General features: G+C 40.1%; 2 protein-coding genes across 4 annotated transcripts in view; one reads left to right on the forward strand and one right to left on the reverse strand.

The window, feature by feature from the left end:
• Positions 1-13,921, reverse strand: LOC136427517 (C-reactive protein-like). 3 transcript variants are annotated; one of them, XM_066416478.1, is made up of 8 exons: positions 13,789-13,921; positions 12,722-12,800; positions 11,083-11,154; positions 9,990-10,067; positions 6,176-6,408; positions 2,170-2,578; positions 1,489-1,515; positions 1-1,185 (listed from the first exon to the last, which is right to left on the reverse strand). In XM_066416478.1, exons 2-8 carry the CDS (start codon positions 12,786-12,788, stop codon positions 1,127-1,129), a joined length of 945 nt encoding a protein of 314 aa, XP_066272575.1. In that variant the 5' UTR covers positions 12,789-12,800; positions 13,789-13,921; the 3' UTR covers positions 1-1,126. The 3 variants fall into 3 exon arrangements, with proteins under 3 accessions (XP_066272575.1, XP_066272577.1, XP_066272576.1); XM_066416480.1 differs by lacking the exon at positions 9,990-10,067; XM_066416479.1 differs by lacking the exons at positions 12,722-12,800; positions 13,789-13,921 and adding an exon at positions 11,399-11,906.
• The window catches only part of LOC136427516 (beta-1,4 N-acetylgalactosaminyltransferase 1-like), a 21,200-nt gene continuing 6,000 nt past the window's right edge, over positions 8,741-23,940 (forward strand). The window contains exons 1-5 of the mRNA XM_066416477.1: positions 8,741-8,875; positions 18,298-18,539; positions 19,191-19,319; positions 21,649-21,755; positions 23,186-23,226. Coding sequence (XP_066272574.1) covers positions 18,316-18,539; positions 19,191-19,319; positions 21,649-21,755; positions 23,186-23,226 — 501 coding nt within the window. The 5' untranslated portion in view covers positions 8,741-8,875; positions 18,298-18,315. The remainder of the gene's footprint in view (positions 8,876-18,297; positions 18,540-19,190; positions 19,320-21,648; positions 21,756-23,185; positions 23,227-23,940) is intronic.

A 23,940-nucleotide genomic window follows, 5' to 3' on the forward strand; every position in this document is an offset into this window, starting at 1 on the left:
GAATTTCTGACCAGCCTTTATTCATATTTGCTTCTGCAAATTGTATGGACCAAAAATGAGCAAAACAAGTTTCTTGTTGTTAGGAACTGTGAGTCGTTTTAGCCTCACACATGCCATGATACCTAGTGAGCAACAATAAAAAAGCGTGTTCGGCTACGCTTAATGCATTCTTACAGTGAGACTGGTGATATCCATCCAATACATACACACGGCAGGCAAGCAGTTGTTATATTGCGTATATTACTGCGCTAAATCGCCCTAAAAGGAATTGGAGTAATCTAATAGTTTTAAAAGGATTAATACCCTGCCTAGAGACAAAGTCGGCTCCAATACTATAACCACCCAATATACCACCGTGTGAGCAACGCAAACGAGGTGGTTTATTCGGCGGCCAGGACCTACAATACCATTGGCACCTAGCCTGGCCAAAACATTAACGTTATTATCATATAGCATATTCACATTAACACAGGCAATAAAAGTTATCGTTCAGCTTGCAACATATTTGCGTCTTTTTGTGCATCTCACCGTTTAGTGTCCCTGACTACGTCTTGGCTAACTGTACTCTTCTTATTTGCTTATGCAGTTATAACGAAAGCTTATTGTAGATATGTTCGTCTCATCACAAAATAGTTACAAATTCCGGAAGTATTTTAAAATACCCCGGCCCGTCAATCATCAGATGGTCCAACAGCCATCAGCCATGGCATATGGCTTTCATTGGACCGGTTATAAACCATGACTATTAGCTGGCCAATCGTATTAAAGCCTCATAATAAGTAAGAAATGCGGAGCCCTGGTTGGCCAATCACTTCTGGCTATATAATTACATTATCTAATCTACCTAAATCATAGATTTATGAAGTTTTAGTCTCTACATTGTATCTTGATTGTTTGAAACTGGCAATGCTGGTGACAATCTAAAAAAATATCGTGGCCTGCCCAAAACTCATATACATGTAGTGTACAGAGATTTCAAGATACATGTACTTATAAATTATATATGCCCATTATACAAACTATTCCACTTTGTAGTTTTCTTGCTATCTTAAAGCTAACTTATAAGCACCCAAGTCAATATCAAATGCTTGAATAGATCTTCAATGTAGTTTCTATCCTGTTCTCCTCAGTCATCCTCTTCCAAAGCCTTGTCCTTCTCAGTCCGTTCAGTCAGAAGGTCGACTTCTACAACAACAATAAATAAATCATATAACAATCGTTCATCTTTGTGATAGGGATGTACCACTTGACAATCGCAGAGGGGGTGCAATGTTTTTTTTGTTAATGGTAGGTAGGGTCAACAACAGTGTAGTATAAAGTCTCAATATGAATTGCTTTTGACATGTGAAAGGATTTGCATATCTTGCATTTCATCATGGCAATAATCTTCACTATACAACATGGTTATACATATGTATATATATGATAATGATCCATGGATAGTCTTCTGTGTCAGTTCAAATAAACTGCAATAAACGAATGTCTCACCATCGGCTGGGAGCTCCCGCTTCCACACTGAGATAGAAGAAAAAGATGAAGTAAATTCAAATGAATTTCAAGCGAGAGACACTCACAAACACACAAACAAACAACCACACACGCACGAACACAACCACACATACAAACACACACATACACTCACTCACTCACTCACTCACTCACAGAAACACATACACACACATACACTCACACAAACACACACACACACACACACACACACACATACAAACACACACATACACATACTCTCACACAAACTCACACAAACACACACATACACACACATACACTCACACACACACACACAATCAAAAACACACAGATAAACACACACACGCACGGATACACACACATGCACACACACATACATACACACGCAATCACACACACACACGCACACACATAAGCACACACACAACACACAGATAAATACACTCACATACACACGCACAAACACACAGCACACAGATAAAACACACACACACATACATGCACACACACACACACACACACACACACACACACACACACACACACACACACACACACACACACACACACACACACACACACACACACACATACAGTGATGACCTCCCAACATTAAAACCGTGGATATATCAACACTACGAATATATCTTGCGACTCACAGTACTAAGAACCACTTACTACAGCTGAACTTGTCGATAAGGATCTTCCCGTTCACGGTTAGTTTGATGTCATCGGCGTTCCAGTTGATGACGTTTCCTTCCAACTTGCAGGACTTTTCCCTGCTCCTCAGGTCAGCCTTGTCCAGCCACTCGTCCCACACGTTAAAGTGACTGATGTCCCCACTAAAGGCGGCGTCGTCTTTGAACTTCTTCTTCTTGTCTCCTCCCTGACCGAGAACGAATGTTCCGCCCCCGCTGATTTTGAAGTCTTCGTCCAGCCCCTCTCCAGACACCCGAATTTTGCCATCACTCCAAATCTCGTAGCTTCCGTGTTTCCCTTCCCACAGCGCGCAAATGACGTGCCACTTTCCGTCTAAATTCTTCAGCTCCGCCTTTTTTTGGCCGTGGTGCCTTGCATTGATTCGCAGCTGAAATCAGTGATACAGTGTAACGTTGGGTAACATAAATTCGGGATTTTTCCGATAATGGTTGACTGAAATCAATCTAGCAGAACAATAAACCATCCTTTTTTCTATAATTCTGTCAGTATCATGTACTATCTTTGCACTAATCATATATATGGTAGATTTTGTCTCTAGTCGTGCTGACACCATAATATTTCAACTTGAAACTACAGTCCGCCGCACGCACAATTACGGTGCTGTCGGACAGGGGGGCACATTAATTCGGGAGAGAAGATTCGTCTTGAATATCTTACCGCTAATCACATTTTATACAGCAGCTATTCGTTCCATCCTTGGCTTGAGGAGAGTGCTATGGATATAGACGTGTCCAAGTAAAAAAAATACACGAAAAAACGGCCGTACCGCACACATCAGGCCAGTTCGGGTACAACCCGTGTGTTGAGTCGGTAGAACTTCACTCAAAGTCGGCCCATCGTCATCATCGGGCAACGTGTAACGTTACATTATTCATGGGAAGTTAGCTGGATGCCGTAGAAATGGTAATACTACTATGTCCATGTGTTCCTTGTTGTGTTAGGAGCAAACTTTGAGGAAAATATCTTCCTCAGTCCACTATCACACGCAGCATTTAGACAAAAAAGTGTTCCTCACAAACCTTTGTCGTCTGCTTGACAACAGGATTCTGGTTAACAATATGGCGGCGGGAAAATACACGTGCCGTAGGTTGTAGCAACAGAGAGGAGTTTTGATGATTGATCACACTTAGAATCCAGTTGCAGGTTAGCAAAAGAGATTGTAATAAGTTGTCTTGTAAATAATTGTGTTGAGCAGGAAGCGGATGTGACATTTTTCTTATAAACCAGCCGACAACCATGTTGTTTAATTCTCCCACGAAGTCCTCAGACTGTTCCAATAAGGGACGGAGAGTTTTTGACCTCGTCGCCTTATAATTCATGCTTATCGAAGCTTTTCAGACAGTGTTCTGAATACGTAAGTCTGGCAGGTTTGCATTTCTAGCGGTATTACTTATGTTGCATCTAGCACATATCCCTAAAATCTAAATACCCCGTTTTCGAAAAATCCCGAATTTAAGTACCCCGTGAATTTAGGTTACCCAACGTTACCCAGATTATTCAAACACCCTCCTTCAAAAATCTATATTTATCTATATTTATCTTATTGAAAGTTACCATCTCCGTATACAGCACTTTTTGGTGGTAGAAGAAGCCAATGCTATATCGTTTTCTTTAGCTTGACTAAATCATGCTCCTAGCGACACGGCCAAATGTTACCGGAGAGGGTCAATATCCCCCGACCAGGGAGATTGTGTAAACAAAGGTTAGGCCACAGCAAGTAATTTTCATGGATGACATCAGCGCGCTCATTAATTTTCGCCTGATTTCGAAACAAAAAACAAGACATTTCATCGCCCTCCGACGGTGGTTAACATGCCAAAAATTGGCAAATATGTCGTAAACGTTGACAGTCTAAGGTGTTTCATCGCATATGAATACCCAGTGTAGTTGCTTCAGATGATGGTTCAACAAGCTCTTTTCTGCATTTATTGTAGTTAGTCTATTGAGATGTATACACATCTACAAGGAGGTTCTATTATGTTGAGCTCAACATACTGTTGGGCGCAACATATTGTGTTCGTATGGTTTCTTTCTCCTGTCAAATCTTGTAATCAACTCAGCTCGGTCGTCCCTGCACCAACTGAGTTGAAATTTAGTATACAGGTAGAGTGGGTAAATACCCTGGGAGACTTTTTTTATTTTTTCGATATTGACCTTGAAAGTGATTTTATTGAGGTTTTTCTGACCAAAAACGTACATTTTGGCCTCCTGTGCTCTGGAAATACATCCAAATGACCTGAAATTTGCTATGGTGGTACATTGAACAAATATTTAAAGAATCCCATTCGCACTTTCGGCATACAACACTTCGAAATACGATTTTAGAGGGTGTTTTGGGAAGAAGATCGGCTATTTTCCTCATATGGGGTCACTGACCTATAGGTCACATCTTTATTCATCTGGCCGGGTGGACTTATTCGGTCAGCCAATGAGAGAGCGCAGATTTATCAAGCTCAACCTGATTGGTTGAAATAGTCAATTTGATTAGGGGCACTACTGGTGCAGGCACAACTTCACTACCTGGCTCCCATCCTTCTGTTGTTATTGTTGTGTCCTACTGAAGTTCAAAGCTTTTCTGATGGTATTTTTCGACACACACGGTGTTTTTCTTATTTTAACACTGCATGGAAACAAAGATTTCCACAAGTTTGCAGGCTTGGACACTATGGTGAAACCTGACATTTTCTCGCTATGTACACTAATTTTCTACCCGTGTCTCCAAGATTGGACACCAGTGCAGTGCGCACAATAGTGCACACAAAGTGTCCAAAGTTTCCCACCTTAGGAAACATCCCGTGTCGAGACGTTGACAATAACACTAACAATAACAATAGAGAGTTGTGAAGTGCATGAAAATTTACCTTGAGCAAGGAGGCCCTTGCTTCGAGTAATTGTTTAAAGTTTTTGGCTAAAAATGACGTAAACCTAAGAATTTTCAACCTCCTTGCGTAAACCCCTGTTACATGTCTACACTATCGGGCCGCGGGGAAGTCTTGAATATCGGCGCTGATCGATAGCGCATTAAACAAAATGTGTGGCGTAGCGTTGTACTGAAAAAATAGTATTTTCATCGCAACCACTCGCACTTGTTTAAAAAAGCCGAAGATTTCACCACACACAATCGTCTGCAACTTGTTTTGTTTGTGGTAACGTTCCCAGATAGTCGGCTTGATGGCGAAGTTTTGTTTGTCACCTTTTTGCATATATTAACAGTGTCATGCCAGCGCCATATTGCATTATCGATCCTACACTTACTTGAAGTGAACATGATTTACTCTTTTAATACGAAACCAACTAGGATAAATACCAAGTACATTGAATTTCAATTATTCATTCAAATACTAACATTGCAGACATACAACAAACGTTAGTCTCTATGCCACAGCTAGTCGCTTTTTGCATGGGGAGGGAAATGGGCGAAACATGTTGCATTTGCTCCCGCAAATGTTGCCTTTCTAGTATTATATATGAAACCTCATTGGTTGAATGCAGGAATAGAAGACCTGTTGGTCATGATAGTTAAACAAGACTTATGATCTCAAAATTTGAAAATATAGGAATCTTGTTTTTTTTCGCCCTATCTCATTAATTTTGGAGTCTGCGGAGGATGTCATCAATAAAATATACTTGCTGTGGCCTTAGGTTTCCTTAGGAAGAAAATGTTTGGTTGACATAGAAGTTTTTTGTTGTCTGGTTTGTATGTCTCTGCCATTGTGTGTTTGTGAACATCATCACTCGAGAAGTTGTACATGAGTATTTGTCGGTAACATAAAGGACAAAATCGATTATGGAACCCCTATCGGCTTTCTTTGGTAATGTGGCAGTATTTCCGGTTTAGAGATTCCTGGTTCTAGACTTACTAATGTCATGATTTTTCAGTTTTCATAACAGGATCAAGTCGTGGAGCTCTCATCGGTGTAAGAGTGCACACACACACACAATTACAGTACAGAGATTGACTCACCTTGTACTTGGTCCTTCTCTCGTCACTGTAAAGTGATATCTGTTCGGCGCCGTCCTTGTCGTAGTAGGTAAAGAGCGTGCTGCCTTTCTCAGAGTCAGTGCGCATGTGCAGACAGATGGTGAAGCTTCGGAGATCTTCGGACATCCCCGGAATTTCAACGAAGTTCTTAGTGGCGGGAGGGGCCGGGAAGCTGAGCTGACGGTGTCCCAGGTTCACTCTAGGCGTCTTCGGTTCTGCATTATCAGTGTTGAATAGAAGTTTTTTTAGCATTAGGTTCCGGTTTAGACATACACAGGTAGACAATAACAACATAGCTAAAAACGTAAGGAGAATGATTTGAAGTTCTACAGCTTTCCGACAGTTATCATAGAACACGGTTGATTTATAAACTTTCCTCATTAGTTATTACCTTCGCCGAGAAGGTTATGCATAGGGTAGCGTTTGTTTGGATGTTTGTAACGTACAGCATAACTCAAGAAGGCTTGAATGGATTGTCTTCATATTTGGTAGGTGGGTAGGTCTTGATGAGATGTGGAAATGATTAGATTTTGGGTCCCCTAGCGGCTTGTTACGGTACTGCAACGGAACTTCCTGTTTTGATATCTCGTGTTCTGGACAAGCTATGGAACTGATTTTTGAGTGGTAGATAGCTCTTTGGACAGAGAGTGAGTGGTATAGGTTTTGCCTCCCTAGCGGCTTTTTTTGAATTGCAGGAGCAGGTTTAGCTTCAGACTTTGAAAGGGAATAATGGATGGTCATGAATTATGGTAAGTAGATAGCTTGAGTGATGATGTACATGATTAGATACTTATTATACAAATTAGTATTTAATTTGCATAATTAATGAGGAAAGTTAATACAGCCGCCAAATTCCAAGGTAGGACTCTCAAACATGTGACATATGTATCTGAGGAAGAGATAAATGTTAATAGATATCAACTATGCAAATGTGGACCTCATTTGCATAATAAATTAGAAAATACTATAACTCAAGAAGGGCTTGAAGGATGGTCATGAATTTTGGTATGTAGATACCTGACGTGATACTTTGTATGATTGGACGATGATTATGCAAATCAGATTATTATTTGCATAATTAATGAGACAATTTAAAAATATGCTGTGTTCCATGAAAGGACTATTCAAATATGTGACATTTGTAACTGCGGAAGAGAGGGATGTTGATAGATAAAAATATGCAAATGTGGGCCTAATTTGCATTATTAATGAGTAACTACGTTAATTACATACAGGTAAACGATGGCAATTACATAGTTGTGGCATTTGGATGTTATGTGAAGGTGAACATTGTTGACTCAAATTATGCTGAAAAGGACCTCATTTGCATAATTGATGATGTTAGCATAACCTTCTTTGTTAAGCTTATACTTTGGACAACGTCTGTTCTTTGGGTGAAGACGATCAACTAGTATGATTTATAATTGATGAGAGACACTCCTAAATACGTCAGTCATAAAGGTTAAAATCATTTGGCGAAGGTATGAGGTCGTGGAACTCTAGTTGGAATTAGATTCTGGTTTGCATAGTAAGCATATTATCATGTAAATCTTGACGATCCGTCTACACCTTCTTGAGTCAGTATTCTCTATCAAACTCTAAAACAGAACCCGCCCATGCAGTTACTGCTAGGGGGGCCAAAGCTACACATTCAACTTAATCTCTTTCCAAAGAATTATCTACCACTCAAGCATCATGACCATACCATGTCCAAAACATGACATATCAAAACGGGGGAGTCCCGCTGCAGTGCCGAGTTGCTAGGGGCCCAAATCAAATCATTTTGAGGTCGATCTCATCAAGACCTACGCACATACAATATATTATCGTAGACAGATAGACACACAGACAGACACACGGGTAGATACATTCTATCGTTTTGATTGATCTCCTGAAACACACACACACACACACACACACACACACACACACACACACACACACACACACACACACACACAGACACAGACACACACACACCACAAAACATAACCTTCTTGGCGAAGATAATAACGATATCTCCAAATCCAAAGTTTGCTGTGGTGTTAAAAATTGAAGGTTTGAAATGTGTTTTGAAGTGACGTTTTTGCATGGCTCCAACATGTGCTATACTGGAAATCAATTTACCGATACAATTCCTCCCTGCATACCTGGTGCTGTAGGTAGTATCCAAGCAGGTAGTACAAGTTGAATATGAAGTGCAAGTTGCATTACCTGCTTGGATACTACCTACAACACCAGGTATGTAGGGAGGAACCAGTAAATGGATTCCCGGTGCAGCACGTATTTAATCCATGCAAAAACGTCACTTCAAAACACGTTTCAAACCTCCAATATTTATCACCACAGTAAAGCTGGATTTGTCATTCCTGTTTAGGTACAAATACAGGGGGTTAATTCCGGTATCTTAGAGAGCGAAAGCCAGAAGTTTGAGATATCACCCCCTGTCCTAAGTGATGAGTCCAACCAGTGAAAAAGATATCTGGCAACCTTCCAGAGGTGAAGACATGCAGATTGTTGACACATAACAATGACGTGTCTAACTATTGTGCGGTCCTGTAGTTCGGGGCTGACTGTCCATAAGAATGAAGCTTGTGTTTTGTATATGGCAATGATTAGATTATAGTGGAGTGGAAGGACTGATACTGTCAGCGTTTTCGTTTTGTTACGTGAAAGACACAGGTGAGATATTTCATATATTCCGTCGTTCAGCACAACTATACGCACCTGACAAGATCCAAGTACAACAATTAGCTTCAAGTATTGTAACAGTGGTGGTTCAAGCGCCTCCAACTGACCAGTCTAACTGGTTTCGACCTTTTAGCCTAGTGGTTAAGGCGTGCGTGCCTGTGATCTGGGCTGCCGGTTTCGGCGTGGGTTCGAATCTCGGTTGGGATCACTTGTTTCTACTCGCTCCTTTGATTTGTTTCAGTATAAGGATTTTATTTCAACAGTAGATTTTTCGTCCGTGGGTTTATTTTATTTACCAGAATGAAATCACACATGAACTAGAACATGCATACGTTACAGAGGTAAAAATAGTAGCTCCTTCGCAGACTTCCTAGAACGGCGGCGTAGATATTTGGGGGAGGGGGTGACGCGATTTCTTACACGGGCCAAGGTTTTCTAATGCCGACAAGGGAGTTTTGCTGCCGAGGGAGTTATGTCGCCATTGTCGGCATTAGAAAACCTTGGCCCGTGTAAGAAATCGCGTCACCCCCCTCCTCAAATATATACGCCGCCGTTCTAGGAAGTCTGCGAATTAAGGAGGCTATTGTTGTGGTGACACTCGGCGCTTTGTTGCGAAGTGCCTTGTGACCAGCGTGTTTTCTTTCACTCGGCCCGTTAGTGGCTTCATTCTATCCTCTACTAGCAGGGATTCGATTGAATTGCGGTCCTTGAATTTACTGCTGTTATATTGTTACCTTCGCCAAGAGGGTCATGGTTTAGTTGTCATTTGGTTGTATGTTTGTTTGCCTGTTTGTTAGTTTGACTACATAACTTGAAAAGACGATATGATATTTGGGGTGTGTTAGCGGTTGGCAAAACGAAGGACAAGGTTTATGGGTCTCCTAGTGGCTTTCTATGGTACTGCAGCATATCTAGTTGTGATATCTAGATGTTCTCGCCATCACATAGTTTCCTGGATAGGTCAAGTCCTAACAACGAACCAAATTTCATAGCATCCATCCATAGCTTCAACTGTAAACGCCGTTACACTGTTTCAGACACTACAAAAACACAATCTTCTTGGCAAGAAAGTAACAGCTTAGTGGTTCAGGTTACAAATACTTACTTTTTTTCTTTCCGCCCCTACCTCGAACTACAGGCATGTCCTGTGTATCTTCTCCTCGAGCCTCCGACTCTTCATATTCTATGTTTGAAGACAAATTTCATTTCTTCAAAAAACATGCAATCCATTTGGAGCATGCAGCATAGTGTATAGATTTTTTTATACTCCAAAATATTTTCGAGAAAAGACGTTTAAAAAGACTAAACATAAACAACTGCAGGTGAAACATTGCTAGCGGCTTCTAATATGATTCCGCCAGGTAACATAAAACCGACACATTAAACAAACACAATAGAAGAGATGTACTAATGCAGAATCCATGAGTAATCTCCGAGGTATTTGAAAGATTTCTACAGTACACATTAAAGGCAACCTAAGCAATATTAGGGCGTTGAAAGTCATATTTTCACAATTAATCTTTTAGTGATTTCTATCTGAAGTAAGTCTAAATAACACTATCCCATCGACCATCATGGAACAAAAATGCGATGTTGTTGTGTGGTGTGAACTCATTGATGAAAATCTGAGCACTTGGAGGCCAGCCATCATTTCAAATCTTCCGAACATGCGCAATTATTACCGATAAGTCTCGAAGGCTACCGGAGAAATAAGCACGTGGTCATGGCTCAATGTGCTCGGGCATTGTGACGTCATGCGGCCGGAAGTTACCGAAAATGGTTACGGCTGGATTTTTGGATGGTACCAATAAATGAAATACTCCTTTTGCGGCTTGTTTCTGTGCTCTTTTTAAATGCCCAAAGTATGAAATACTGACGCAAATGTACTAATATGGGGAAGTAAATGTCAATTTCAATTTCACCAAACAGAATTGCTTTTCCCAGAATATTTCAAGTTTTACCCCCTGAAATCGCTTAGGGCACCTTTAAGATCTTCTTCTCATTCTTCCCTTTGATTCCCACGATCATGTTAATAATAACATATAACATATAACAGGCAAAAATGTCGTCTGCTTCTTTGCTAACTAGCTTTCGATCACTTGACAAACTACCGAGTTATTTTGATAAACTTAGAAATCACTTTTGTGACAAAATCCCTGTTCTAGCACCATAGCTTCCTAGTAAAAAGAAAATCTTACCTTCTATCTCTCGAAGTAGTCGGTCTATTTTCTCGGCATTGGTTTCCTTGGCAACCAGGTCCTTAGACGTAGCTGTGACGTAATGGTCATTTCGAATGAGTAGGAAAAGTGTTGGTGACCAGAGTCAACTTTAGCGTTATAATTACACAGCGTATTCAAATATAGGATTAAGACATTATCTATATAAATCCACAGTAAGATATATATGATCTGAAGTTTGAACAATTTTGCCAGATAAATGAACATTCAGCGGCTAGAAATGCCAATAAATATCATATCGAAGCCATGCTCCCAGCAGACCCGATATGTTCGTTACCTCCCATAGCGACCCTGCCCTTCTGAGCCCCTGAACACGGTTCTGGCGACGTCACCACCAAACAGCTTCCAGCCAATCAGAGGGTTTGCTAAAGCTCATTTTGAGCAAAGCCGCAATGGACGCAGGTAAGCTATCAGCCAATCAGCTTACGTATTACATCGCTAGTTAATTATTCATGAGCAACCAACGACTATTTGTGCCAAATAAGGCTAGCTCATTAATTATCTATGAGCAACTGTCAATGACGCCCCTAGAACCCAAAATCTCCGTTCAAAAGATCAGGGCTGAGACCGGGAGGGTTTGCCGAACATTTCTCCTGGGTTTCAGCGCTGATAAAGGAGGGTGATCGAAGCTAGATTGGTGTCATTGTTTAAAACTTCTACATAAATCTAATCGCAACCCAAGAGCACTAGTCATGAATTATTTCAAATATTTGAGACCGTGTATCTAAAGAACAAGACAATGGCGTTTTAGGCTTGTTCTCCGTGAAACGTGCAAAATGGCAACTTTAAGTTTGAACAAAAATATACACATTTTTCAGACGCACCTTCTTTATTTGTCCCCATTATTGATATCCAAATAGCGTCAGCTGTTTTTATTGTTGTTAAGTATCATGGACATAACGTTATATATTTATATGTACTAGTAATATTCTTTACCAGTATTAACGTATGTTATAGCACTACGCTTTTTCTATTTTTCCTCGAAAGGTTCCATATATTTAAGTAATCATGGACATAACGTTATATATTAATATATACTAGTAATATTCTTGACCAGTGTTAATGTATGTTACAACACTACGCTTTTTCTATTTTTCCTCGAAACGTTCCATTTTGTGGCTACATTGTTTAGGTATAAGAGGACGTACGTAGGGATATTTGGAAACTGTGCAACTTCTTGAGCTACAAACGAGAGAAAACGGAATTTTTGTTCCCTAAAAAAGCACAGAAAAATCGTACATGTAAAACGTCACAAAAACTGCAATGTCTTGTCTCACATATGCGGCCAATCAAAGTTTCACGACCGCACTGTTCTAACGGTGAGGCATGTTACTAAATTCTTCATGTCTTCTTAGACGACTGTCGGGTTATGGGATTGGAACCCCCCCACGTGGCTATCATTTCTTCCTAGTCATCAACCAATACTACTTATAATGTTGTGGTGCGTCCTTCGTAAAACATAATAGGCGCTGTGGGGATGTTGCTTGTGATTGGCTTCATATCAAGACTTGCGACAGCGTTCTGCACATTTCAAAGAGAACGAGGCTATACGTGACGTTCTTGAACAGTATAGTTATACTATAGTACAAAATGTCCATACTTATCTCCTTGACTAAGATAATCAGGATGACGACCGACAAAACTCGCTGGGCCGCAGTGAACACCATGTTCAGTTCAATCTGTAACGTATAACAAGAAAACAATGTCTCTATCACCAAAAAGTTTTGGATGTACCAAGTAACGTAGTGATGGTTTTAGGTCGGTGTCCGGCAGGCACCCATCAGGCTACGGTAGCCGGGACCCGAGCTAATTCTAAGTCATAATTAAAATCAACCGGGGGCCAGCTCGAGCCCCAAAATGCGCAGCCACTGTTCGCGATTTTGACCAAGGCATAACTGAACGCAGTGAATGAGCTAAATGGATGTGGAACAGGGTGCTGTAGACTAGCGAGGCGGTTGAGAATTACAACTCAGGAAGTGGAACTGTTTGATACTCGCCCAACACAGTATCCAACGCTAATTCTTTTTCGTAAACGATGATATCTTAGTAATTAAAGGGTGTTCTGTGATCTGTACTGTATATCAGTTGCGACAACGATATGAATCATAAAGCTTTCTAGAATCTTTTTTATCTTGCTTAATCATTCACGATCACAATTAGAAATACAACAAAATTTACTATGTATAATATTTGCTATGAATATAGTTCTATGTTGGTTAAGCTTGGTAGAATTGGGGGTGGGGTGGTATTGAGCATGCTTGTCGTCGTACAGTACTCTGTGCATTCACTAATACTCCCACCCGCCTGTTACATAGATAGCTTGAAAACATGCCAAACCTGTTTGAAGTAGTGCCGCCTCAGTGAACATAATACTAGTACCAGCATGTCAAAATATTTCACATGTTACATGGATATACGTTATATGAAAAATGTTTAACAATTAAAGCAGTGTTGTAACGTGGTATCCGATAGAACAGCTAAAAACCACGTCCTGCCTAATAATTAGGTCTCTGTTCACCAGTACCCTATGAGAGAACTAGAACCGAACGATCAAAAACAACTAGAAACATGGCTGACGCAGAAGGAACGCTGTTCAAATGTCAGCAATTTGGGATTTATTTTGTTCACGGAAATAAACCTAGCCAAATAAACGCAAAAATTACTCACATTTTGGTCCCTCTGCCACAGACTAGTTGACCACTGTCGGAACTTCTGTCTCCGACGTACGCAAGGCTCTGACCTGTCCACAAGCTATTCTGTGCACGTTTGTATTCGTAATGACACACTTATCAATATAAATTGGACCAGTCGAACCACATAGAATTGCCAGCGGCTATGGACCGTTTCAAAACATTCAAGGACAGTCGGAATTCGTACCACGCTTGAATACCATCACCTGGACAGCAGCTGAATTTCGATGACGGTCCAACGGGTTCCCGAACAGATACAAAAACTCTCCGATCTCATACCTAGTACATCTGTTGAATTCTTAATTAGATAAAGTACGGTGTCTCACGACATGTTTACACTTTATTAGTATGCCTATATTCTATTGATGCAAAATTCTAATCCTACAAGTACGCACTCATCATTATGTTTTTAAAAGACGCAACGCTTTAACTTTTCGCCCTTGGTACACCGAGACATATGTTTGTTTGCTTATTTCTTTATTGTTTATTCGCATAAAAGTACAATTCTAAAAAGATAAACAGGGCAAAAAGAAAACATGAAGGGGGTGGGGGGGTGGCAGAAGCCTAGGTGGCTTTTCATGGGCCTCCCCTAAACTAGACAATGGGTATTTTTACGAAATTATACATAATCGAAACTAAGCAAAATTAACGAAAGAACAAATTGAAATTGTACCATAAATCATAATAAAACCAACGGATTTAACAAAGGTTTTGCTACGTAAACCTGTAATTTCTGTCATGGACGAATTGCATATCACACCTTACACATCACGCACGACGTATTTGGTAGATCTAGGGGCTTTGAAGGCAACTTAACCTTAGCAATATTACTATTATCAGGGCGTTCAAGTTACCGAAAATTGTCGACAGAAAACGGTTACGGCTGGGTTCTGGGTTGATTTTTGGGTGGCACCAATAAATAAGATACCCCTCCTGCGACTTGTTGCTACACTATTTCTAAACGCCCAAAGTATGAAATGATGATGCAAATGTGCTAATATGGGGAAGTTAATGTCAATTTCATACAGATAGCCTTATCAAGAATATTTCCAGTTTTACCCCCTGAAATCGCTTAGGGTACCTTTAAATTTGGCCCTATAGCCTAGCTGCCGTAACACCCCGCGATGTGTCCATGAAAACTGTCGCATGGGCTAGCATGGAAATCGTTGTAATTACCAAATTTGCATCTAATCTATATCCATTGGCGGTATACTACCGTGATTAAAGTTACATATGCCAAGTAGAGATGTCCTGTGAAAGATAGGCGTTATGGTAGCGTTATACGAACACGTATTTGCTCATTCATGATTTGATAAGGAAAATGCGCATGCGTGTAATAGCTATAATCCACAACTATGACTGTGCACATGATCATCGTTGTTACCTCCGGGACCTCGAGGGAGTTCACCTTCTACGGGGGTACTGTTGTTGCCTATATACGCTGGTGTGTATTACACTTAGGCTAAAGATCCTTTTGATGGATTTGTATGAATTTTGGTATGAGAGTATCTTTTGAGGTCCAAAATGGACATCGCGATTTTGAGTCTTCCATCAACTTTTTCAGGTACTGCATCATTTGCATATCTGATAAAATATTAGCTTTTTTGCCAATACAGAACTTTCATATTTTGACCTGGCCACAACTTGTGTTATTTAGGTAAGGATCATAAACTCATACAATATCCTTGTTTGTAACCTTGCTTGCATAATCATATTGAAACCTTTATAATACATCATTCAGTGCACCTGCCAATTTAGACTTAACGTTGTCAAGTTGTTGATCCCAGGATAACTGTTGGCCCACCCACTTCTGAGCCAACCTAGAGCAGATTCTACAAAACCATAGCATTTTTAATATAGCTAGTAAGATTTCATCATTAACAACGCCAAATGCGGCACTGAAGAAGAACTGCACCCACTAGATAATAGATTACCCTTGCCAATGTCCTATCGGACATTTGCACTAGATATAGACCGTGCACTGAATATCTAAAAAATGATATTGTTTATAAGCGTGCTGGTAGTCAGGAACAATATGATTGGAAACAAGGTAAGTTTGAATTTGATGTTTACATATCAAAAAAGCATTGATGGCTTGTACAAGGTCTTCCCCAATCTAGATTAACAAAAATAACATAATTCTTACAATTCATAACATAATTATAGTAGTAGGTGATAACAATAACAATATGACAACAGATCAGACAATAATAATGCTGAGAAAAATAGTAATTGATTGCATATAGAAAGTATATATCAAATTATAGCACAACTCGATACTGAAATAATAGAGATTAACACAGAGTCCATCGCAGTTAACAAGATTCCTAAGACCCAAAATCTCCATGAAATTTGTTTTTATATATGATGTGTTTTATTTGCCCTTGTTATTTGTTGTTGCTGCTGGTTGTTTTCGTTTTATGTGCCAGAGGGTATCCACATAATAGAAACCAGTACACAGATTTGGTAGTGTACCCATTTGTTGTTTGACCACCAGCTGTTGGGACCTGGAGAATACTTAACCTAGATAAGATACCAATGGATCCAACAGGTGCGACCTCAAAGCCCATACCCACAATAGAGAAGTAGATACTCCTCATTACTTATGCAAATTCAGTACGAATTTGCATAATGACCACTCCAGTTTGTACATCTCTGTCCAAACCACCTGCGTACCAAATAACATGAAAATCTGTCATTCCTTTCTTCAGTTATTCTCTTCGAATATTTTTACAAATACGCCATTGCAGTTCTAGTGACACATACCAGGGGGGCCAAAATTAACCCTGATCTTTCTCCTCCCAGCACCTACCCACATACCAAATATCATTACAATCCATCCACACGTTCTTCAGTTATGCTGATTTTAAGCGTCCGGTGACACACATACACAAAGGATAACACACAAGCAAACTCGATGCAAAACAATATCCCAAAGAAAAGTTTTTTTTTCATGGAGATAAAAACATAAGCAAAGAATAACATAAATATTACAATTTATAACAAAATTATAGTAATAAGTGATAACAATATCACAACAAATCAGACGATATTGATAGTAACGATTGGTGCTGAAGAACCCATTGTCTCCCGAGACGACATTGCCGATGTCCTCGTTCAAGGTCAAGGTTCGGAGCTGTTATACAGGCTATATCTATGTCGCCTCCCTGCGTGAGATGCTCTAGTTTGTTTTTGAAATAGTCATAGAAAGAGAGAGATATCCTTTTTTTCTAACCAGTAGCAGTTTCAATCAATAATACATAATTCTAAAGGAGGGAGACAATAACGTACCACTAGCTGTCACAACTCCAGCTGCCGATGTTAAACCTAACCACGGACGTTACTGTACAGTTTACTGTACATCTGAATAAAAATTTTCAATTTTCTTTAACAACAGGAGGTAACATAACGCTACCAGTTATCGTGCACTACCAGTTATCGTCCACTTTCGGTCATGTCCACATGTCGAGGTGTATTTTACCAAAGCTAGTTCTTGTGAGCAATAAAGTACGATCCTTAGTTATGACTCTTCTTTATACAAAACAATGAAATATGTTTACATACAGCGACGTAACAGAATAAACTCCTGAGCCAGTAGCAGCAAGTTGTTTGGAAGCATCATGCATGGCATATTTCATCTGCAATTCGACACCGCGTACTTCATCATGTTTTTTCTAACTTACACGATAGCTTGTATCTGTTAAAAGTAGCCAACGTTAAACCTTTCTTTGATATTCATGGCGATTCGAGGTTGAAAACTCTTACTAGTTTTAGAAAGGTTTTATACAACCCAGCGAGCCCCACGCCAATGGTACATTTTTGAACGTCAAAACATCATGGCCATGCGTTTATCACGTGAACGCCACGTGCCGCTCACGTCGTCGGTGAAATTCACTGCACAACATCGTTTTCCTCCATCGCGTCAAGCATGTGGCGGGACATAGTGACTATACTATCATTTGTCTGTAGACTACTTTGAACAGTTAATGTGCATTTTTTCTGGTCTATGTTCTTCAAATATAGCGCTAGAAGGAGACAGACTGAAGTGGACGATAATGGGTAACGCTAGCACAATTCTCCATCGGACCTCAGTATAAATACATGCTCGCACGGCGTTAAACAGGCGGAGAAAAACCTACAGACCATGCATTTTTCTTCTTAAAAGAGCTGATATTTCTTCCCATGGGTTCAACATTTGGCTCTGTTCCCCTCGTTTTAAACATAAATACGTTTTCAATAAACTTACCGATAATCGATAACTTTACGTTATCTATTCTCAAAGATACACTTATTTGGTATCTTGAATCAGAAGCGTATCCTCTTCGCCGTACACAAAGAACGACGTTTTGTATGGGCTATGTTCAATTGGTCAAGCAAGAGCCAGCTGTTACCAACTTCGTCTTTTAAATTGACTCGACTCCTTTGTTCCCTTCACTTCAGCTGTTCGATTTTATCTGCTATTACCCTTTTTCTTCTCCCCAACAAGGTTGGTCCTGTAGTCGACATGACTGGTACAGGGCCTGGCAAGTTTCGCTTAAAGTGTTGGACGGGAAGCCTCCGACAGCTCATGCTGGCCGGTGTGGTGGTTATCGTGTGTTTGTTGATTTTCGTCGGACACTGTCAATGGAAAGAGATCCATCGTACATCGAGTTCTCAACTCGGCAAGATGGATATGATTGCAGAAAGTGTCGAGAACATTCCTTTCACATGGAGAAACGAGACACTGAGGTGATATTACATCTACTTTGGGTAGAGACATTTACAAAGCAAGGCAATGGGGTGTGTGAATGAATCAAGTTCTGTAAGTTGCTCTATTCTGCGATGACAAAGTCAATGTTTTGGTCATTTATATGATTATACATAATACGTTGAATATGCCTTATGAAATTGCCTAGCGCGATATTCACAGAGTACAAAAGTAACTAAACGTTTGTTTTGGTTCAGGGTGCCACAGTTGGTCGACACATCATATATTAGTCGTCTTTTGGCTGAACATAAGCACTTGTTTCATACACTGCATTGATATTCAGGCTAAAAAATACTACAAATTATCAACAGGAATGAGATTTCAGCAAATAGCATCAGATATTGCGTCTAATGTGTGTGACCTTGAAAATGCAGTGGTTTTGTAAACGCCAGTGAGAAAGACGATTTCCTGACAACCCATATGTTGAGGACAACGTGCATTTGTAGGGAGAAATTCCGTCGATTCACCCCTTAACTTAGTCTACCACTTAAAAAATCGAATACAACAGCTTGAATATCCACCAGCAACACAGAAATATATTCTCTCAAACCTCTAAAATGTATATATCCCTTAATATTCTCAATTTAGCACAGATAGTTATCTCAAAATTGTTTGATCGTTCTGTGTTTCAGTCTTCTGCATGATAAAAGCCGGTGTGATTGCTCCAAGAGTAAACATAACCTGTGGAAGGATGTCGATGAAAAGGACAGAGCCGCCACCATCGAACGTCGGTCAAAAGAACTCACGAAATACAATCAAAGGTATGGCAATTTTTGTATTATCATTGTAATACTAACAATTTAGTGTTTGAATATTTGATTTCTTATGTTTGACACATTTGTGTACATTTTACCACAGTATGCAGTATTGCGGACTAGTTTTGACATATGCAAGTGTTTCATAATATATGACTATTTTTGCTCTGTATAAGCAAGGAGGTTTAATCAGGAGGAGAGAGCACGCTGTAAACGCCCCGCTGTGCCTTTTGTTTTCACCCGCGAGAGCCGGCTGCGATCCTTTGTTTACCAGCCGGCGCGGCGCCCCTTTGATGCCCTATGCGCTTCCCAGCGTTTCCCGCGGTTTTCAATGCAAATTTCTTGCGATAGAATTATAAATTTTTAGATGTATTTTTAGGTTGCTATGACAGGAATGTGAAGTTTCTCTTCGCTTAGCTGATATTTTGTCCTGACGGAGTGCTCGTTAAAATGGCGTGTTTTCTGATGTTCGTAGCATCGCGGTATTCTTCGTAGCATGGTATTTTTCATAGCGTGTTTATAGTATTTTTCGTAACGTACTTTTCAATGATGTATCAGTCTTTAAGAAAATAGGGACTTTTTTGCATGGCAAGCATGACGTGTTTCTCGTGTTTCTTTGGTATTTGTGAATTTGATTAAACCTCCTTGTCTCGACCTACTGACTGAAATTCGTCATCGTTGTGTCAAGTTCTTCTGTTATCTATATCTTCATCGTATGGATATTGCCAGCAAACTACTGACGATAGATTCAAATCCATTGACCTCCAGATTGAGGTCAACTCGTGTATTGACCGCGACAACAAAGGGAAGACGCCCGCGCGCCAGCGTGGAGCTCATGATTTGATACTTAGGTGTCAATTATGGCGTGCGGCCTCGCTGCAAGGGCGGAACTAGGGAGGTTTCCCATTCAAGTGGAGGCCTCCCTAAACGCCATCAAACATCTTTTAAGACTTCGTCTGAAAGTGCCCGCCGACAGTTTTCAGTTAGATGCCCTCGCTTGTCAGATAGAACTAGACAAAACTGGAGCCAAATGTTGGGCGTCAGGAGTTCGGAAGTCCTTAGAGGAGTGCGGTTTCGGCTACATCTGGCATTGCTCTTTATCCCCAAACACAGATACGTCCCAAATCATTAATTCCATCAATCAACGCTTGAAAGATATTGACTTTCAAACTTTCTTAAAAGAAATACACAATGATAACAAAGGTGGATCAGCTAGAAACAAACTGAGATCCTACAGATTGTTCAAGTCCACATATGACGAAGAAAAGTATCTAAGCCTCGAAAATATACGGCATAGGACCGCAGTCACAAAACTCCGTATCAGCTGTCACAGAATTCACATTGAAACCGGACGTCATAACCGCACTCCCCTAGAACAACGTATATGTAGACATTGCAATTTAAATAGGATAGAAGACGAGCAGCACTTTTTAGTAGAATGTAGTTTATAAAACGAAGAGAGAGCTGCGCTTTATAAACTTATTCAATGTAGCTTTCCCCATTTTATACATCTTTGCAAAGAGGAACAATTCATATTTCTAATGACTTTAGGTAAACCCTCTATTATAAAACACACCTGTACGTATATTTACAATATTACCAAGAAGCGAGAAGAGGCCAAATTAACGTAATTCATTAGATTAGAGTTAGCTTATCATTGTAATGAATATATATATATACATAATTTCAAACTGTTATGTTTTCTGTTGTGACCTGTACTAAACCCAGTGGGTATGTGTGTACAATAAAGGTCTTCATTCAATTATTTTGTTGACACCAAGGACGCGCATAGGAACAAAGGGAAGTGTCTCTGTGCTCTCTCCTCCTGACAGTACTCATTCAGAATCAGTAAGTTATGCTTGACATGATCACTTATTAATGTTATTCTTCTTGATGCATGGCCATTTCTGTTACGTATGATATTCAACATATCTAACAATTCAGTCTTATCTAGTTCTGGTTGTTCAGTTATGGCCATCACATTTGCTGTTTGTGACGTAAGTAATTGGTAAAATGTGCCTGGGAGTTCATAACGCCCACCAAGAGATGGCTGAAGTGCCCTGATGTATATGGCCTCCTTCATACCTCTCATAAAGTAGTCCTGCATTCTGACTTTCTCCAGTGAAACAGTATGGTCCGGAGATTCAATGTGACGCCGGCTTTAGAACTGCGACCATTTCCGGTAGCGTGGTTGTCGGCTGGGCGACATAGCCGGAATCAAAGTCTTTTCCAGACGGCAGGGCCGCTAACTACTGGACTACGATACGCTACTCTGTGTATCATAAAGTAATCATGTTTAGCGTCTAGTTCTTATAAGCTGTTTCCGTTCTAACAGAGTCGAGTCATCCAAGGAGACCCTGATGATTGTTGACGGGGCGGCTCCGCTCAGCTACCCCGTCCGTGGTCTGACGGTCGTCCCGGAGGGGACCGCGGAACTCCCAGGTGTGGTACCACGAGTGTATAACTTCATGTGCACGTTATGCCATTATTAGATATAGCAAATGCACTATCATTGATTAGCCTGTGCTATACAAATAATCGCTGTCGGGGGCTTATTGGGCTACTTATGGCATCATTTCCGTGTCAAAATTACGTACGTAAAAAAACGTCACTTTTTTGGGTCTATACGTGACGTTTTTGGGGCCAATACGTCACGTATGCCATGCCTACGTCACGTATGTCAAAACGTAGGGATATGTGACGTACATATGGTTCCGCAATCTCCGTGTCAAAATTACCTACATAAAGAAACGTACGTTTTCGGGTCCATACGTCACGTATCACAGGCCATACGTCACGTAAGGCATCTACGTCACGTACTAAACGTGACGTACATTTGGTCGTGTCATTTTCAGATCAAAAAATCGTATATTGAGACTTAATTTGCATAAGTAATCAGGAAAATCTATATGTCCATTGTATGCATGCTATGAAAGCTGGCACCTGTTGGGCTCAAAAGTAGGTCATAAACTCCCTAGGGGCCCGACAGCTGGTGGTCAAACCACATATATCCCAGGGTACTTGCTTCTCCTATGTGGATAGCTTAAGTGTTACTTGATATAATGAAATGGTAATCATGCAAACCAGAATATTATTTGCATAATTAATGGAGAAATGTTATAAACCCACTCCATTCAATGGTGCGACAATTCAGAAATACATCATATGTAACTGAGAAATAAAGGGACATTGATGAATTAAAGTTATGCAGATAAAGGTCTAGTTTGCATAATCAATGAGAAAAAAATGTAATTTCATATTTGTAGATAACTGGAATTTCATACTTGTGGAACACATAATGCTAAAAAAAGGCACAAGCAAACTATGGCACATAAAACATATTTCATGGAGATTTTTGGGGTCCTCAGACTCGTTTTATCTCTATGAAAAATGGAGATATAGTTTTGGGTGTGTCTGTGTGTGTTTCCAGACTGCTATAAGCAGCAAAACTCAAGAACCTCTTGATGGATTAGAATGATGTTTGGTATGTGGACGGGTGTTGTGAAGGCAAAACTCAAGGTCGATTTTGGGCCCCCTGGTATGTGACCTTGGAACTGCAGCAGAACTTGATTTTTTTTCTATCATTTGACCTGGGCATGCTATGGTCTTGATTTTTTGGTGGCAGATAGCTTGTGATGTAATAAAGAAGTTGTGCCCCCTAGCAGCTTGGTCTGGCGCCATAATTCATCTAAGTGGAAAATGATAGGACTGTCAATACTGCAACTTGTAGTTAGATCAAGCATATATTATGTAAATGTGTAAGTCCTTTGCATCAACAAGATGGTTCATGGAGATATGAGGTCTACTTACTCTTGTTTTCGGTTGTTTTTCGGTAATTAGTAAAACTCATCATTCAGTGTGTATATTTTCAGGGCTTGTGGTTCTAGATGAAACTGCCCGACAAGAATATGAAGTAAGTTGCATGAAGCCATATATTGGGTCTTATTTATCCGACGACTGTAGATTTGACAGGGAGTTACAAGGCTTTTGTTACTTCATTGGTGAATGGCGCTTCAATGAGAATATGTTAGACATGAAACCAGATAGGAATGCGTAGCTGAACAAAAGACAGCGCACGGCACATGCATACCTAGTATCATTCTTCTTTCTATTTATTATGAGTAGTTAACGTAAATAAATATACGACAATAATACAATACAGATGTACCGCACGGACATGGGAGTGTTGATTTGAACATAATACGAGGGAGGGACAATATAGATTTCTCCTGACTCACTAGCAGTTAGCGTAGGAGGCTGAAATAACGTGTTTGTTTTAACACATCAGATCAAATGCCAATTTTTATTTTAAGCTCTTGACAATTTCAGGTGCTAAAATGAGGTGTGAGGGTCCTAATTCCGCTAGGTGTTCATGGATTATTTTTCGATAAATTAACCTTGGAGGAACGAAACTTGACACCGATTTTAGCTGGCAAGTTTCGTATTCCTGTTGGCCCATTTGAATAATTCTGTCCTACATTAGGTCTCAGATATTAAAACAGACCTATAGAGATATGTAATACGATCATACAGGTGAAATTTCTGCCGCCTACAACATTCAGAATAAGCCAGGAAAACCCTTTTGGAACAGTCCTCGTACATGTTCAACATTCTTTGTGTTTATGTA

The sequence above is a fragment of the Branchiostoma lanceolatum genome, chromosome 2 (genome assembly GCF_035083965.1).
Source record: "Branchiostoma lanceolatum isolate klBraLanc5 chromosome 2, klBraLanc5.hap2, whole genome shotgun sequence".
Lineage (NCBI taxonomy): Eukaryota > Metazoa > Chordata > Leptocardii > Amphioxiformes > Branchiostomatidae > Branchiostoma > Branchiostoma lanceolatum.

Coding starts and splice junctions, on each gene's coding strand:
- LOC136427517 (XM_066416478.1), bottom strand. CDS start 12,788: ATGGTGTTCACTGCGGCCCAGCGAGTTTTGTCGGTCGTCATCCTGATT. Junction 1,516..2,169: donor TATCGACAAGTTCAGCTGTA/GTAAGTGGTTCT, acceptor CTTCTATCTCAG/TGTGGAAGCGGGAGCTCCCA. Junction 1,186..1,488: donor GCGGGAGCTCCCAGCCGATG/GTGAGACATTCG, acceptor TTGTTGTTGTAG/AAGTCGACCTTCTGACTGAA.